Below are 14,291 nucleotides of genomic sequence, written 5' to 3'. Positions count from 1 at the left end.
CCAAATGTGTGGTAAGGAGTTTGAAATCAAATTCTGTAAAAAATGGCCAGTGAAATCCGAAAGGTGCTCTTTGGAATATGGGCCCCTTTGCCCACCTAGGCTGCAAAAAAGTGTCACACATCTGGTATCTCCGTATTCAGGAGAAGTTGGGGAATGTGTTTTGGGGTGTCATTTTACATATACCCATGCTGGGTGAGAGAAATATCTTGGCAAAAGACAACTTTTACCATTTTTTTATACAAAGTTGGCATTTGACCAAGATATTTCTCTCACCCAGCATGGGTATATGTAAAATGACACCCCAAAACACATTCCCCAACTTCTCCTGAATACGGAGATACCACATGTGTGACACTTTTTTGCAGCCTAGGTGGGCAAAGGGGCCCATATTCCAAAGAGCACCTTTCGGATTTCACTGGTCATTTTTACAGAATTTGATTTCAAACTCCTTACCACACATTTGGGCCCCTAGAATGCCAGGGCAGTATAACTACCCCACAAGTGACCCCATTTTGGAAAGAAGACACCCCAAGGTATTCCGTGTGGGGCATGGCGAGTTCCTAGAATTTTTTATTTTTTGTCACAAGTTAGTGGAATATGAGACTTCGTAAGAAAAAAAAAAAAAATAAAATCATAATTTTCCACTAACTTGTGACAAAAAATAAAAAATTCTAGGAACTCGCCATGCCCCTCACGGAATACCTTGGGGTGTCTTCTTTCCAAAATGGGGTCACTTGTGGGGTAGTTATACTGCCCTGGCATTTTCCAGGGGCCCTAATGTGTGGTAAGTAGGTAAATGACCTGTGAAATCCTAAAGGTGCTCTTTGGAATGTGGGCCCCTTTGCCCACCTAGGCTGCAAAAAAGTGTCACACATGTGGTATCGCCGTATTCAGGAGAAGTTGGGCAATGTGTTTTGGGGTGTCTTTTTACATATACCCATGCTGGGTGAGAGAAATATCTTGGCAAAAGACAACTTTTCCCATTTTTTTTTTATACAAAGTTGGCATTTGACCAAGATATTTCTCTCACCCAACATGGGTATATGTAAAATGACACCCCAAAACACATTCCCCAACTTCTCCTGAGTACGGCGATACCAGATGTGTGACACTTTTTTGCAGCCTAGATGCGCAAAGGTGCCCAAAATCCTTTTAGGAGGGCTTTTTTAGACATTTGGATACCAGACTTCTTCTCACGCTTTGGGGCCCCTAGAATGCCAGGGCAGTATAAATACCCCACATGTGACCCCATTTTGGAAAGAAGACACCCCAAGGTATTCAATGAGGGGCATGGCGAGTTCATAGAAATTTTTTTTTTTTTGGCACAAGTTAGCGGAAATTGATATTTTTTTTTATTTTTTTCTCACAAAGTCTCCCTTTCCGCTAACTTGGGACAAAAATTTCAATCTTTCATGGACTCAATATGCCCCTCACGGAATACCTGGGGGTGTCTTCTTTCCGAAATGGGGTCACATGTGGGGTATTTATACTGCCCTGGCATTCTAGGGGCCCTAAAGCGTGAGAAGAAGTCTGGAATATAAATGTCAAAAAAATTTTACGCATTTGGATTCCGTGAGGGGTATGGTGAGTTCATGTGAGATTTAATTTTTTGACACAAGTTAGTGGAATATGAGACTTTGTAAGAAAAAAAAAAATAATTCCGCTAACTTGGGCCAAAAAAATGTCTGAATGGAGCCTTACAGCGGGGTGATCAATGACAGGGGGGGTGATCAATGACAGGGGGGGTGATCAGAGAGTCTATATGGGGTGATCACCCCCCTGTCATTGATCACCCCCCTGTAAGGCTCCATTCAGATGTCCGTATGTGTTTTGCGGATCCGATCCATGTAACCGTGGATCCGTAAAAATCATACGGACATCTGAATGCAGCCTGACAGGGGGGGTGATCAATGACAGGGGGGTAATAAATGACAGGGGGGGTGATCAGGGAGTCTATATGGGGTGATCACCACAGTCATTGATCACGCCCCTGTAAGGCTCCATTCAGACGTCCGTATGCGTTTTGCGGATCCGATCCATCTATCAGTGGATCCGTAAAAATCATGCGGACATCTGAATGGAGCTTTACAGGGGTGTGATCAATGACGGGGGGTAATCAATGACAGGGGGGTGATCAGGGAGTCTATATGGGGTGATCACCACAGTCATTGATCACGCCCCTGTAAGGCTCCATTCAGACGTCTGTATGCGTTTTGCGGATCCGATCCATCTATCAGTGGATCCGTAAAAATCATGCGGACATCTGAATGGAGCTTTATAGGGGGGGGGTTATCAATGACAGGGGGGTGATCAGGGAGTCTATATGGGGTGATCACCTCCGTCATTGATCACTCCCCTGTAAGGCTTCATTCAGACGTCCGTATGTGTTTTGCGGATCCGATCCATCTATCAGTGGATCCGTAAAATTCATACGGACCTCTGAATGCAGCCTTACAGGGGGTTATCAATGACAGGGGGGTGATCAATGACAGGGGGGTGATCAGGGGTGATCAAGGGTGAATAAGGGGTTAATAAGTGACAGGGGGGGGGGGGTGTAGTGTAGTGGTGCAACATATTACTGAGCTACCTGTGTCCTCTGGTGGTCGATCCAAACAAAGGGGACCACCAGAGGACCAGGTAGCAGGTATATTAGACGCTGTTATCAAAACAGCGTCTAATATACTTGTTAGGGGTTAAAAAAAACACATCTCCAGCCTGCCAGCGAACGATCGCCGCTGGCAGGCTGGAGATCAACTCTCTTACCTTCCTGTGAGCGCGCGCGCCTGTGTGCGCGCGTTCACAGGAAATCTCGCGTCTCGCGAGATGATGCGTAGATGCGTGATTGTGCGCAGCGCTGCCACCTCCGGAACGCGAATCTGCGTTAGGCGGTCCGGAGGTGGTTAAAGATGCAAAAGTAAGTTTAGAGGTGTTGTCCACTTTCATATAACCCATTAGGAAATTCTGAGTTAATGGGGGGGTCCTTGCTCAGGATCATTATCTGTTGGCGAGAGTGCAGAGAGGTTACAAAGAGTCTTTCTGGAGGACCCTTCTCATCCGGAATTACACAGATACACTATTGATTTAAATGGACACAGTGTAATACTTCATTTCACCTGTGGTGGTGCTGCTGCAGAGAATCTGAACACTTCGGCCCCTTTCACACAAGCGAGTTTTCCGCGCGGGTGCAAAGCGTGATGTGAACGCATAGCACCTGCACTGAATTCTGACCTATTCACTTCAATAGGTCTGTGTACATGAGTGTTTTTTTTTTCCACGCATCAGTTCTGTGTTGCGTGAAAATCGCAGCAGGTTCTATATACTACGTTATTCACGCAGCCCTGGCCCCATAGAAGTGAATGGGGCTTCAGTGAAAAACGCATCGCATCCGCACTTGCTTGCACTCATTGTTGCTAAGAGATGTTGCTTGTAAACCTTCAGTTTTTTATCACACGCATGAAAAACAGATCAAAACACATCGCACCCGTGCGGAAAAAAATGAACAGCTAAACGCATTCGCAGACAAAACTGATTGAACTTGCTTGCACAATGGTGCGAGTTTCTCTGAACTCATCCGGAGCCAATTCGCCACGCTCGTGTGAAAGAGGCCTTACTGCCCGATTGCAGCTGATCGCTGGGGGTCCCAGCAGGTGGACCCTTTCTGATCTGCTTATTGTCAAGGAATCCTTTCAACAAGTAGAAATTGTCCAAGTGGAGAACCCAACTAAAGGAGCGGTCTCATCACAACAACCCATGTCTGTATGCTCCATCATAAAAGGCGGTCTCCCGTCTAGAACACCTTCTTAGTAGGCCTCGTTCACATTTACATGTCCGTTTGATATTGGAAAATCTGCCCATATATAATCTGTGTAGAATCTATGCTTGGTCCGTGTGTCTGGCTTTTTTTTTTTTTTTTGCCCGTGTGTCATATGAATTTCACGGACACTGCTGGGCTGAGAATGGATTTTCAGAACATCTCCTACTAATGGTCCGTGAAACACTGACAGAACATAGATGCCACCCGTGTTGTGTCGGTGGGCTTTCACGTACCCATAGATTACAATGGGTGTGTTTGGTCCACAACACAGATCAAAGTAGTACAGGTCACTGTGATTTTTCCACTGACCCACAGTCAGTAGAAAACCACTGATGTGTGAACAGACGCATTAAATCAAACGGGTACGTGTGCGGTCTGTGGAAAATGCGGATTGCACGTCTGTTAAAAACAGAAATGTGAACAAGGCCTTAAACAGGGCCAGTAAAATAGAAAGTCTATCTCTATGGTGGAGATGGTCATTCAGACCTCCATCACGTTTCCGTTTTTCACAGACTTGCGCTATCCGCATTTTCCATGGTCAGCACACGCACCCCTTGATTTTAATGTGCTTGTTCACACATCAGTGGATCTCTACTGACTGCAGGTCAGTGGAAAAATCATGGAGACATGCACTACTTTGGTCTGTGATGAGGATGGACATCTTTGAATCGTCATAGAATAGGTGACACCTATAGAGGTTTCCGTAGTTAAATGATAAGCCCTCACCTTCGTGAGTCTCCAGTAGGTGCACAGTGTCCCCGATCTGTAGACACAACTCATCCGCTCCTCGGGGAGAATAGTTGTAAAGAGCTGAAAAGCAAAGGAAAGAGAAAAACATTACTCCATTACATGTTAGACAGGATGCATTTAGCTCAGGGGGTAGGAGGCTAAACATGAATTCTGCATCTGTCGAGGGTTTCAATGATGTTGGATTAAAATGGGGCCCTGTGGTGTTCGGATGCAGAGAGAACACCTTCGCTGAATGAAGGGGCTCCCAGGAGTTACCAAGTGGTTGGGCTCGCACACAATCATTTCTTCTGTAGTGTGCAAGCACGACCACCACTGCTGGATTGTAGGGTGGAGACGAGCAGTGTGTAATGTGATGGGAAAATGAATCCAGCCAGCAAAGGAGGCAACATGGACAATCACAATACATAAGTTAATACGAGGCACTTACTAAATATAATAATATGCCACTTGCTAAAGTGAGAGACAACCCCCAGTTCAGAACAATAAGGATCTGCAGATGTACAGATGATGAATTTCATGAGCCAGACATTGATTTCTGTCTTTCCTATCAAAGAATATGGGCTCCTATAAGTAGATAGAACACCCCTGTCGTATCATAGCCGGAATATACAAAATCCCCTCACTAATTACAACCAAAAGGAACACAAGTAACTTAAAAACAATTCATAATAAAATTCATAAAAAGGCAAAGGTAGGCATACATAGATCATCAGAGGAACAAACTGGTGTGAAGTAGACGAATGTATAGAGAAATAGGCGGCAGGTAGGATAGAAGTAGATCCGTCTGCTAATCAATAAGTCAGAGACAAAAAAACTATCATAATATTGGCCATACACTCTAAGAAATAATGATATGACCCAGAGTAAAATGCAATTTGATACTACTAGTACCCATGTACAGACCAATGAATCCCAGTAACAGTTACTGGGTTGATGGCTCACTCCACGGGAAGGGATGAGGAGCTTCCAGTCACTGTGATCCTGTTATTGATCACTATCAGAGATGAGCGAACTTCTGTTTTAAGTTCGGCGTCTAAAGTTCGGCTTCCGGTTAGCGGAGGATCCCGATATGGATTCCGAATTCCGTTGTGGTCCGTGGTAGCGGAATCAATAATGGCCGAGTATTGATTCCGCTACCACGGACCACAACGGAATTCGGAATCCATATCGGGATCCTCCGCTAACCGGAAGCCGAACTTTAGACGCCGAACTTAAAACAGAAGTTCGCTCATCTCTAATCACTATTCAGCAGGGGCGAGAGCAAAGAATAAAGCTCCTGCAAGCCCGAGGTGATCAGAGTAGGGACAGGATAGGTGGGATTTTTCAGAAATAATTAAAAATTCTGTAGCTTTTTTCAACTTTTAATATAAAGCATCTTAATATTAAGACTATATTTGATTGACCTTTAAAGTGTAAACTCAACCAGATCAAAATTTGTCTATGACCCCCGGACCAATCCCCGACTTCCTTATTAGCTAAGGGTTTTCTCACTAGTGGTAGTTTTTGCCATAATTACGCACAGCCACCAACACTCCACTGATCACACAAGTATAAATGAAAAAGAAAGATTTACATTTAAAAAAAAAATAAACACGTTAACAATAAACATAAATTTTCAGCAGATGTGTAGGAATTTTTTTTTTTTTTCAAAAATAAAAATTCCCAGAATATCGGTATAAATTATCGGCTATCGGCCTGAAAGTTCACAAATTATCGGTATCGGTCCTAAAAAAAAAAAATCAATATCGGTCGATCCCTAATTCCAATACTTCTGTATTGGAATGCATTGGCTGTATGAGTAATACTGTGTGTATTACTCATACAGCTTCCTGCCTGTGAGATCCAGGGGGCTGGATCTCACAGGCTCTTCACCGGAACCCAGCGCGATGCCTTCCTTAGACATCGCGCTGCTTTCTATGTCATCGGTTCCCCCCTACAGCCGCATGGGGACCTGATGGCACCGCCGCAAATCGCCGATACGGGGGGGTGCATCCTGTCACAATTAACCCCCGCCGCGCTGCAATCTTTTTTTAAACTTAGGACGTACCGGTACGTCCTGAGTCCGTAAGGGGTTAAAGCACTGTGTGCATTTATTGTGTAAAAAAAACTATTTGATACATATGCAAATTAACATAAAAGAGTCATATCTTACTTGTGTGACCGGAAAAAGTCATATTTTCAAGCTCTGACTCATTTCAGGTTAATTTGCATATGTATCAAATCAGGTTTTTTTTTACACAATAAAAGCACACAGAGCTATGGGGACTGGATATTGCTGATGTGCTAGTGGCCATCTAGCAACGCATGTCCTGAGCTCTATACACGATATCCCGGTGACAGGTTCCCTTTAATCAGTTGCAGCAATCACATTGCACTGTCCGGGGCCAATAGTCCTTATACTGATGGGCTTTGGCCACCCACTGCTCGACAGCCTTCTCCCTATGCCGCAGAGAGAGAAAACTATCAACCAGCATCTGGAGGGTAATGGGAGCCCACAGTCCATGAATATCAAGAACTCCCTGCTTGTGCATGTCATAAAGAGGACTCCTTCCTCACAAGAACTGCAACTATTAAAGCGTAAAATTATCTAAAACTACAGGATAGACACCAAACAGACTGGGGCATGAAGCAACATGAAGATGGTGACAAATCCCCGTCAGTGGCAGCCGTTGTAACTCTGGCCAGCTACTTGGGCTTCAAAAAACATCAGCTGGGAAAAAGAAAACCCAGAGAAATGATTGCATCAGAAGAAACGGCAATGTAAAAGCAAAGGAGCGAACACCTGCAGAACACATTGTGGGGGGATACGAGAAAGCCTTGGATTAAAGGAGACAAATGGAGATAATCCACTACTTGCTAATAAATATTCGTGAGTGTTGAAAACACGGCCTGTAATCCCCAGTCTCGTGTGTATGGGGATAAGCTTGAAAGTTTATCAGTTTACTGAAAGGAAGGAGGGAGGCGTCAGGGTGAGGCATGTCGTGCGGGGCTTGTGCGCGTCTCGCTTCACTCAGAATCCTATGGAAGGATTCAGAAATGAGGCTTTTACTAGAAAATAAAAGCCCTGTGCACATGTAGCAGTCATTAATCTGTGGAGCAATTACCCAATCAGAAGTGACGCTGACCATACACATCAGGTGAATGTCGGGGGACCCTGCCGACTGTAGCAGGATCGGCCAGCCATCTAGGGTGTATGGAGACTTCCAGCTCTCCCCTGATGTCAGGAGAGAAAAGGATCAGGCAGTTGGTTTTCAGCATGCCCGATCCTTCTGTGCTCCCCTCTCCCCATACAGAATATTTGCATCGTATGTATGGATGCAGGGGGTCAGGAGGAAGAGGTGTCAGCTGATGATGGCCCCTTTAAGGCTAGCCACCTTAAGTGTTTTGCTAGCCTTAAAGGGTTCATCTCATTAATCATATTTATAAAAAATAAAAAAAGTGTCTGAATGCACTTAAAAAAAAAAATTGCACTGCTAGGGTATGTTTTCTGTGCTCAAAAGAACCTAACATGGAATCCGCGTCAGGTTTTTTTAGGATGTGTTTTTTCCCCGATGCAGTTTTGAAATGGATTTTTAGTCCTCCCCATTTCAATGGGTATTGTGGACGCGGATTCCACATCCAGAATGGACAGGTCACTGCACTGCAGTTTCAAAAAATACACACAGAACAAAAAAAAAAAAAGGTGCTTTAGGATTAAATCAATGGGAAAGACGCACATGTGCTTTGGTGTGGAATATGCACCATTAAAATTCACACACTTAGGCCATGTTCATAAAATGGGTTTTCCAGGTCGATTTTGAGTGTTTTTCGCAGCTTATCTACTATTCTCCCCCCCCCAACACCTTTACAGGTCACAGAGCATGCCTAGAAAACTCTCCCATGGAGGTCAATGAGGTCCTCTCCTGACCATTGTGTCTATGGTCCATGGGACTGCCAGAAAGCAACTTTCTAAATACTGTTAAAGGGGTTATCCCATCATAATGATCACTGTTAAATCTGTTAATGATTTGACAGTGATCATTTTTGTAAATATATTTGATTAACAAATTCCCACCGTTTAGGATAAAATTCATCCCTACTTACCTCATTGTTGTCATTCGGTCTCCCCTGGTTACGGCCACCGCTCTTCTCCAGAATCCCGGTGGCCGCACTTGCACAGAAGACTCCTTCTTTTCTCCCGGCCGGACCGCTCGCTGTCCTGAACGCGCACACCGCAGCGCATGCGCGATGGTGACTTCTTCCCGGCCAGAATAGTACAGAGCCGCGAACGCGCATGCCGGCTCTGTACTATACTGGCCAGGAATAAGTCACCATGGCGCATGCGCGGCAGCGTGAGCGTTCAATCCATTGCCCGGCCGGGAGAAGACTTCAATCAAGATGAAGCCTGTCCCCAGCCAGAATCCAGGAAGTGAACGGCGCGCTGGCAGCAGGTAAGTATGAAAAGGCGAAGTGGGATAACCCCTTTAAGAACAGTTCAGGCAAGATGGCCGCCCCCATAATCATGTTCAGAAAATATAATTTAAAAAAATTGTAATTACAAAATAAAAACAGATAAAAAAAAAAAAAAAGGATACGTGTCGCTATCTGGTTTTAAAGGGGTATTCCCATCACATACAATGTGGGCATATCGCTAGGATATGCCCCCATTGTCCGATAGGTGCGGGTCCCACCTCTGGGACCCGCACCTACCAGGAGAACGAAGCCGGGGAGAGTTGTGGCTGGAGGACCCCAGGTCTGTCCACCATCAGGCACAGCTCCATGCCTCTCCCATTCATTTCTGTGGGGCCAGCGGTCGGCTATTTTCTGCGGCTCCATAGAAATGAATGGAGGACGGCTGCGCATGCGCAGTGCGCCATCCTCAACTTTCTCTGCTCCGTCCTCCTTGTAGGTGCGGGTCCCAGAGGTGGGACCTGCACCTATCAGACAATGGGGGTATATCCTAGTGATATGCCCCCATTGTCTAAGATGGGATAACCCCTTTAAAGATGCAAAAGTAAGTTTAGAGGTGTTGTCCACTTTCATATAACCCATTAGGAAATTCTGAGTTAATGGGGGGGTCCTTGCGCAGGATCATTATCTGTTGGCGAGAGTGCAGAGAGGTTACAAAGAGTCTTTCTGGAGGACCCTTCACATCCGGAATTACACAGACACACTATTGATTTAAATGGACAAAGTGTAATACTTCATTTCACCTGTGGTGGTGCTGCTGCAGAGAAACTGAACACTTAGGCCCCTTTCACACAAGCGAGTTTTCCGCGCGGGTGCAAAGCGTGATGTGAACGCATAGCACCTGCACTGAATTCTGACTAATTCATTTCAATAGGTCTATATACATGAGTGTTTTTTTTTTTTTTTACGCATCAGTTCTTCGTTGCGTGAAAATCACAGCATGTTCTATATTCTACGTTATTCACGCAGTCCTGGCCCCATAGAAGTGAATGGGGCTTCAGTGAAAAACGCATCGCATCCGCACTTGCTTGCACTCATGGTTGCTAAGAGATGTTGTTTGTAAACCTTCAGTTTATCACGCGCGTGAAAAACAGATCAAAACACATCGCACCCGCGCGGAAAAAACTGAACAGTTAAACGCATTCGCAGACAAAACTGATTGAACTTGCTTGCAAAATAGCGAGAGAGTTTCTCTGAACTCATCCGGAGCCAATTCGCCACGCTCGTGTGAAAGAGGCCTTACTGCCCGATTGCAGCTGATCGCTGGGGGTCCCAGCAGGTGGACCCTTTCTGATCCGCTTATTGTCAAGGAATCCTTTCAACAAGTAGAAATTGTCCAAGTGGAGAACCCAACTAAAGGAGCGGTCTCATCACAACAACCCATGTCTGTATGCTCCATCATAAAAGGCGGTCTCCCGTCTAGAACACCTTCTTAGTAGGCCTCGTTCACATTTACATGTCCGTTTGATATTGGAAAATCTGCCCATATATAATCTGTGTAGAATCTATGCTTGGTCCGTGTGTCTGGCTTTTTTTTTTTTTGCTTGTGTGTCATATGAATTTCACGGACACTGCTGGGCTGAGAATGGATTTTCAGAACATCTCCTACTAATGGTCATTGAAACACTGACAGATGACCAGCATCTTCAATGAGAATAAAGCGGGGCTATTTCCGTCTGCCCCATAGAAATGAACGGGAGCAGGGGCCGCACGTGCGCGGTGTGCTCCCATTCACTTCTATAGGAGCAGCGCTTGGTGGTTGACAGACCCCAGGAAATGCGGGGTCCTCCAGCCACAGCTCTCCCTGCCCCATTCTCGTTGTAGGTGTGGGTCCCAGAGGTGGGACCTACACCTATCAGACAATGGGGGCATATCCTAGTGATATGCCCCCATGGTATGTGATGGTAATACCCCTTTAACTGGCAGAGATCCTTTTTGGTGACAGTTCCTTTAAAGGGAACCTGTCATCAACTTTATACTGATCTCACTGAGGGCAGCATAAAATAGTGACAGAAATGCAGATGTCAGCGGTGTGTCACTCATGAGCTAAAAGTAAGTGGTCGCCGAGGACCAGCATCTTAATCATTGCAGACTGGGCCTGGAAAAGAGTCCCGGCCACCTGAGAAGAGTCCTGGTTATTCCTGCTCTCCTGCTGATGGCTGACAGTCTTCTACCTAGTTTTCTCGCTTTCTGTCTAGGAGAGAACTGCCAATCATCAGCAGACGGGGGAGAGCGCCGGAGATTAGGAATAACCAGGACTCTTCTCAGGTGGCCGTGACTCTTTTCCAGGCCTGAGCTGTAATGATTATGATGCTGGTTCTCGGCGACCAATTACTTTCAGCTCATGAGTAACACATCGCTGACATCAGCATGTCTGTCACTATTTTATGCTGCCCTCAGTGAGGTCAGCATGAAGGTGATGACAGGTTCCCTTTAAAGCCTGTGGCAAGGTGAATTCACAGGCCGGGCTTTAGCTGAATGTTCGGCACCTCGCTGTCTAAGACTCCATTGTCCTTTGAAAAGGGGTGCATCTCCTAAATGTTGCAGAAAATGTTGCATAAAAGTCGCAATTTGCATGTCATGTGACGTTACACCAAAAGCCATATGTATATGGTTTGATAAGTGTCCCCAAATGTGTATAAAAATGAAATAATTAGAAACCTGCATTATTATTCACAAAAATAAAAAATTATAGCAGTTCAACTAACATATGGAAAAATGGCTAAACTGGTGACCTACAGTATCCTCAGGATGGGTCCTCAATATCAGATCCGATTTGTTACTGCCCCCCACCAATCAGCTGTTTCTGGAAGCCCAAGGCTCCATACACTGTGTGCTTCCCATGCGGGGGCTCATTCACCCGAAGCTGAGCTGTAGTACCACGGCACAGGCACCACGCCGTGTACAGTGCTTTCTGCTTCCAGCTCCATATACTGTACAATTTCCATCAATGGCACCTACCTGGACCCCAGCAATGAAGATACTGACAACCTGTCCTGCAAATAGCGCATCAATATTTACAGGTGACGTCTGGCAAGGAGACCAATCAATTCAATAGAGCTCGGATAGCAGAGAGGTGGCCGATTTAACCCCTCATATCTTGAGATTGGTAGCAGCTAGACACAGGGGCTAGGGGATATGAATGAAACAGAAGGTTCGAGAACGCGCACTGCCGCTATATTCATCTCTACGAGCGCTCCAGGGACAGCTGAGCCCTGTACTCGTCCAGTTCCAAAACTGCCATAGGGATGAATGAAGCGGCAGTGCGCATGTTCAGTGCGCTCCGAGGGGTAAAGGTACCCCTTCTCATGGCTGATGGGGGCTCAACGGCAGGACTCCAGTAACTAAACTTTTCTTGAACTTTATTTAAAAATCTTCCAAATGGCTAAAAAAATAAAATAAAAATTATTATTATTATTTTTTTTTTAATCACTTTTGTAATATACTTTCCTACCGATAACCGATTTAGCTGTTTTACTAAAGTAGGCATCCAAAGACCTGGGCGCCTATCACACAATCCGTATACCAGTACATGCTGACAAGTCAGTGGTGTACAGATTCCACTGCGGTGCAGCAGCGAACGCCGTACATGTCGCTGCTCCTGCCCCTTATGCTCAGCTGGTACCCTGTACAAATGTGCCATCCCAGGATTTAGCTGAGAGGAGCGGGCTCCTGCCTGTGCCCCCCTGGCATTAAACATTGGTAGCAATCACTGAGAGCAGATGGGAGGCGCCGTGAAGGAGACACAGGCATGTGCGTTCCTCTATGAAACTCTCCACTGAATATGCCACGCCGGGCCCCATACAGTTCTTAGGATAGGCCATCAGGATAGGCCATCAGCGTTTAGTCCTGGACATCTGTCTGCAGTAACAGGTATGAGGTCCCTGTAACAAATTGCAACCTGTGAGTAGAAAATTCTTAGCATTCTCTGAAAGACGACACCTACGACTCTAGTAAATCCTAATTACAGTATATAGGTATACCGTCCAAAAGACAAGTTTTTTGGCCTCCGTCAAATGAATGGACATGTCAAAAGTTTTTCCTTATACGTCACATGTGGGACTCAATTGTGATGTGAACAGAGGCAAAATTGGGCCAGATTGTATAGCCAGCCACACTACTGGTAATACAACTGATAAGCCCCGGAAATTCTCAAAAATACCATCCGTAAACTTAAAGAGATTTTCCAAAATATTAAAGGGGTTGTCCGGGTTCAGAGCTGAACCCGGACACACCTCCATTTTCACCCAGGCAGCTCCGATGCTCTCCTTTGCCCTGCGCTAAGTCGCGCAGGGAAAAGGCAAAGGCATTTTCAAGAGTTCCGGTGACGTACCGGGCTCTCTATGGGGCTGCCAGGAAGCCCAGTGAAGTCACCGGCACTGATGGGTGGGCTTTAGCGCTGCCCTAGCCAGTAAAACGGCTAGGGCAGCGCTAAAGCATGCCCATCAGAGCCGGTGATGTCACCGCACACACTGCTGGGCGGAAGCCTCCGCCCGGCAGTGTGTTATTGTAAACAAAAGAGCCCATGCCCTGCGCGATCTAGCACAGGGCAAGGGAGCGCATCGGAGCATAAGATGCATCCGATGCTAACATCAGGGGGGCTGCCTGGGAGAAAATATGGCTATGTCTGGCTTCAGAGCTGAACCCAGACAACCCCTTTAATATGGATAACAGATCCCCAATATCAGATTGGAAGGGGTCACCTGCTGGCAGCCCAGCGGTTTGCAGGGGCCGCAATGTACCTGTCACGTACCTTCTGTGACAGAGGTTAGGAGATCGGAGAGCCTGCACGTGAGGTGAACCGACAGACTCTTGATTCTCAGTATTGTTGTTTGGTAATGACCACACCTCCTGTCAGGTGCAGCCTGTGGTCATTACTGCTTCCCTACTTAGTTTGGTCTCACACTTCATACCATGCGGTTGGTATTCTCTGCTTGGATTTGGAAGAGTTGGTGTGTGGACCTTTCCTGTCTTCCTGCTCATCCATTTTCTATAAGATAAGTTGGACTGCTCTTTATATTTGGTTGTTCCCTTGAGCTTGTTGTTACTAGGCCTCAGGGGAAGGAACCAGTAGTCTCATTCCCTGCCACTACCTCCAGGGCATTTCAGGGCTCCTAGGGTCTAGGTTACGGCGTATGTATTTTCCCACCTTCAGGGTCTATACATACTGACAGGAGTCAGGGCCAGGTTTAGGGACTTCCTAGGAGGTGACCTTTTCCCTCTCCCTAGCATTGAGGCCTAGTTCTGTGTCCCTCCCCTCCCCTGTGTTCGTGACAGT

The 14,291-nt window shown here is 46.0% G+C and overlaps 1 protein-coding gene across 2 annotated transcripts in view; it reads right to left on the bottom strand.

Annotated features, from left to right (window-relative positions):
• Positions 1 to 14,291, bottom strand: part of DOCK1 (dedicator of cytokinesis 1) — a 397,349-nt gene that overhangs the window by 336,589 nt on the left and 46,469 nt on the right. For both annotated transcript variants that reach the window (XR_005780006.1, XM_040438894.1), the window contains exon 2: positions 4,541 to 4,624. Coding sequence is in view for 1 of the 2 variants with exons in the window: in XM_040438894.1 (XP_040294828.1) it covers positions 4,541 to 4,624 (84 nt within the window). In the remaining variant the exon portion in view is untranslated. The remainder of the gene's footprint in view (positions 1 to 4,540; positions 4,625 to 14,291) is intronic.

This window comes from Bufo bufo, chromosome 6 (assembly GCF_905171765.1).
Source record: "Bufo bufo chromosome 6, aBufBuf1.1, whole genome shotgun sequence".
NCBI lineage: Eukaryota > Metazoa > Chordata > Amphibia > Anura > Bufonidae > Bufo > Bufo bufo.
Note: the sequence above shows the minus strand (reverse complement) of the source record. Positions and strands in the feature narration are given on the sequence as shown.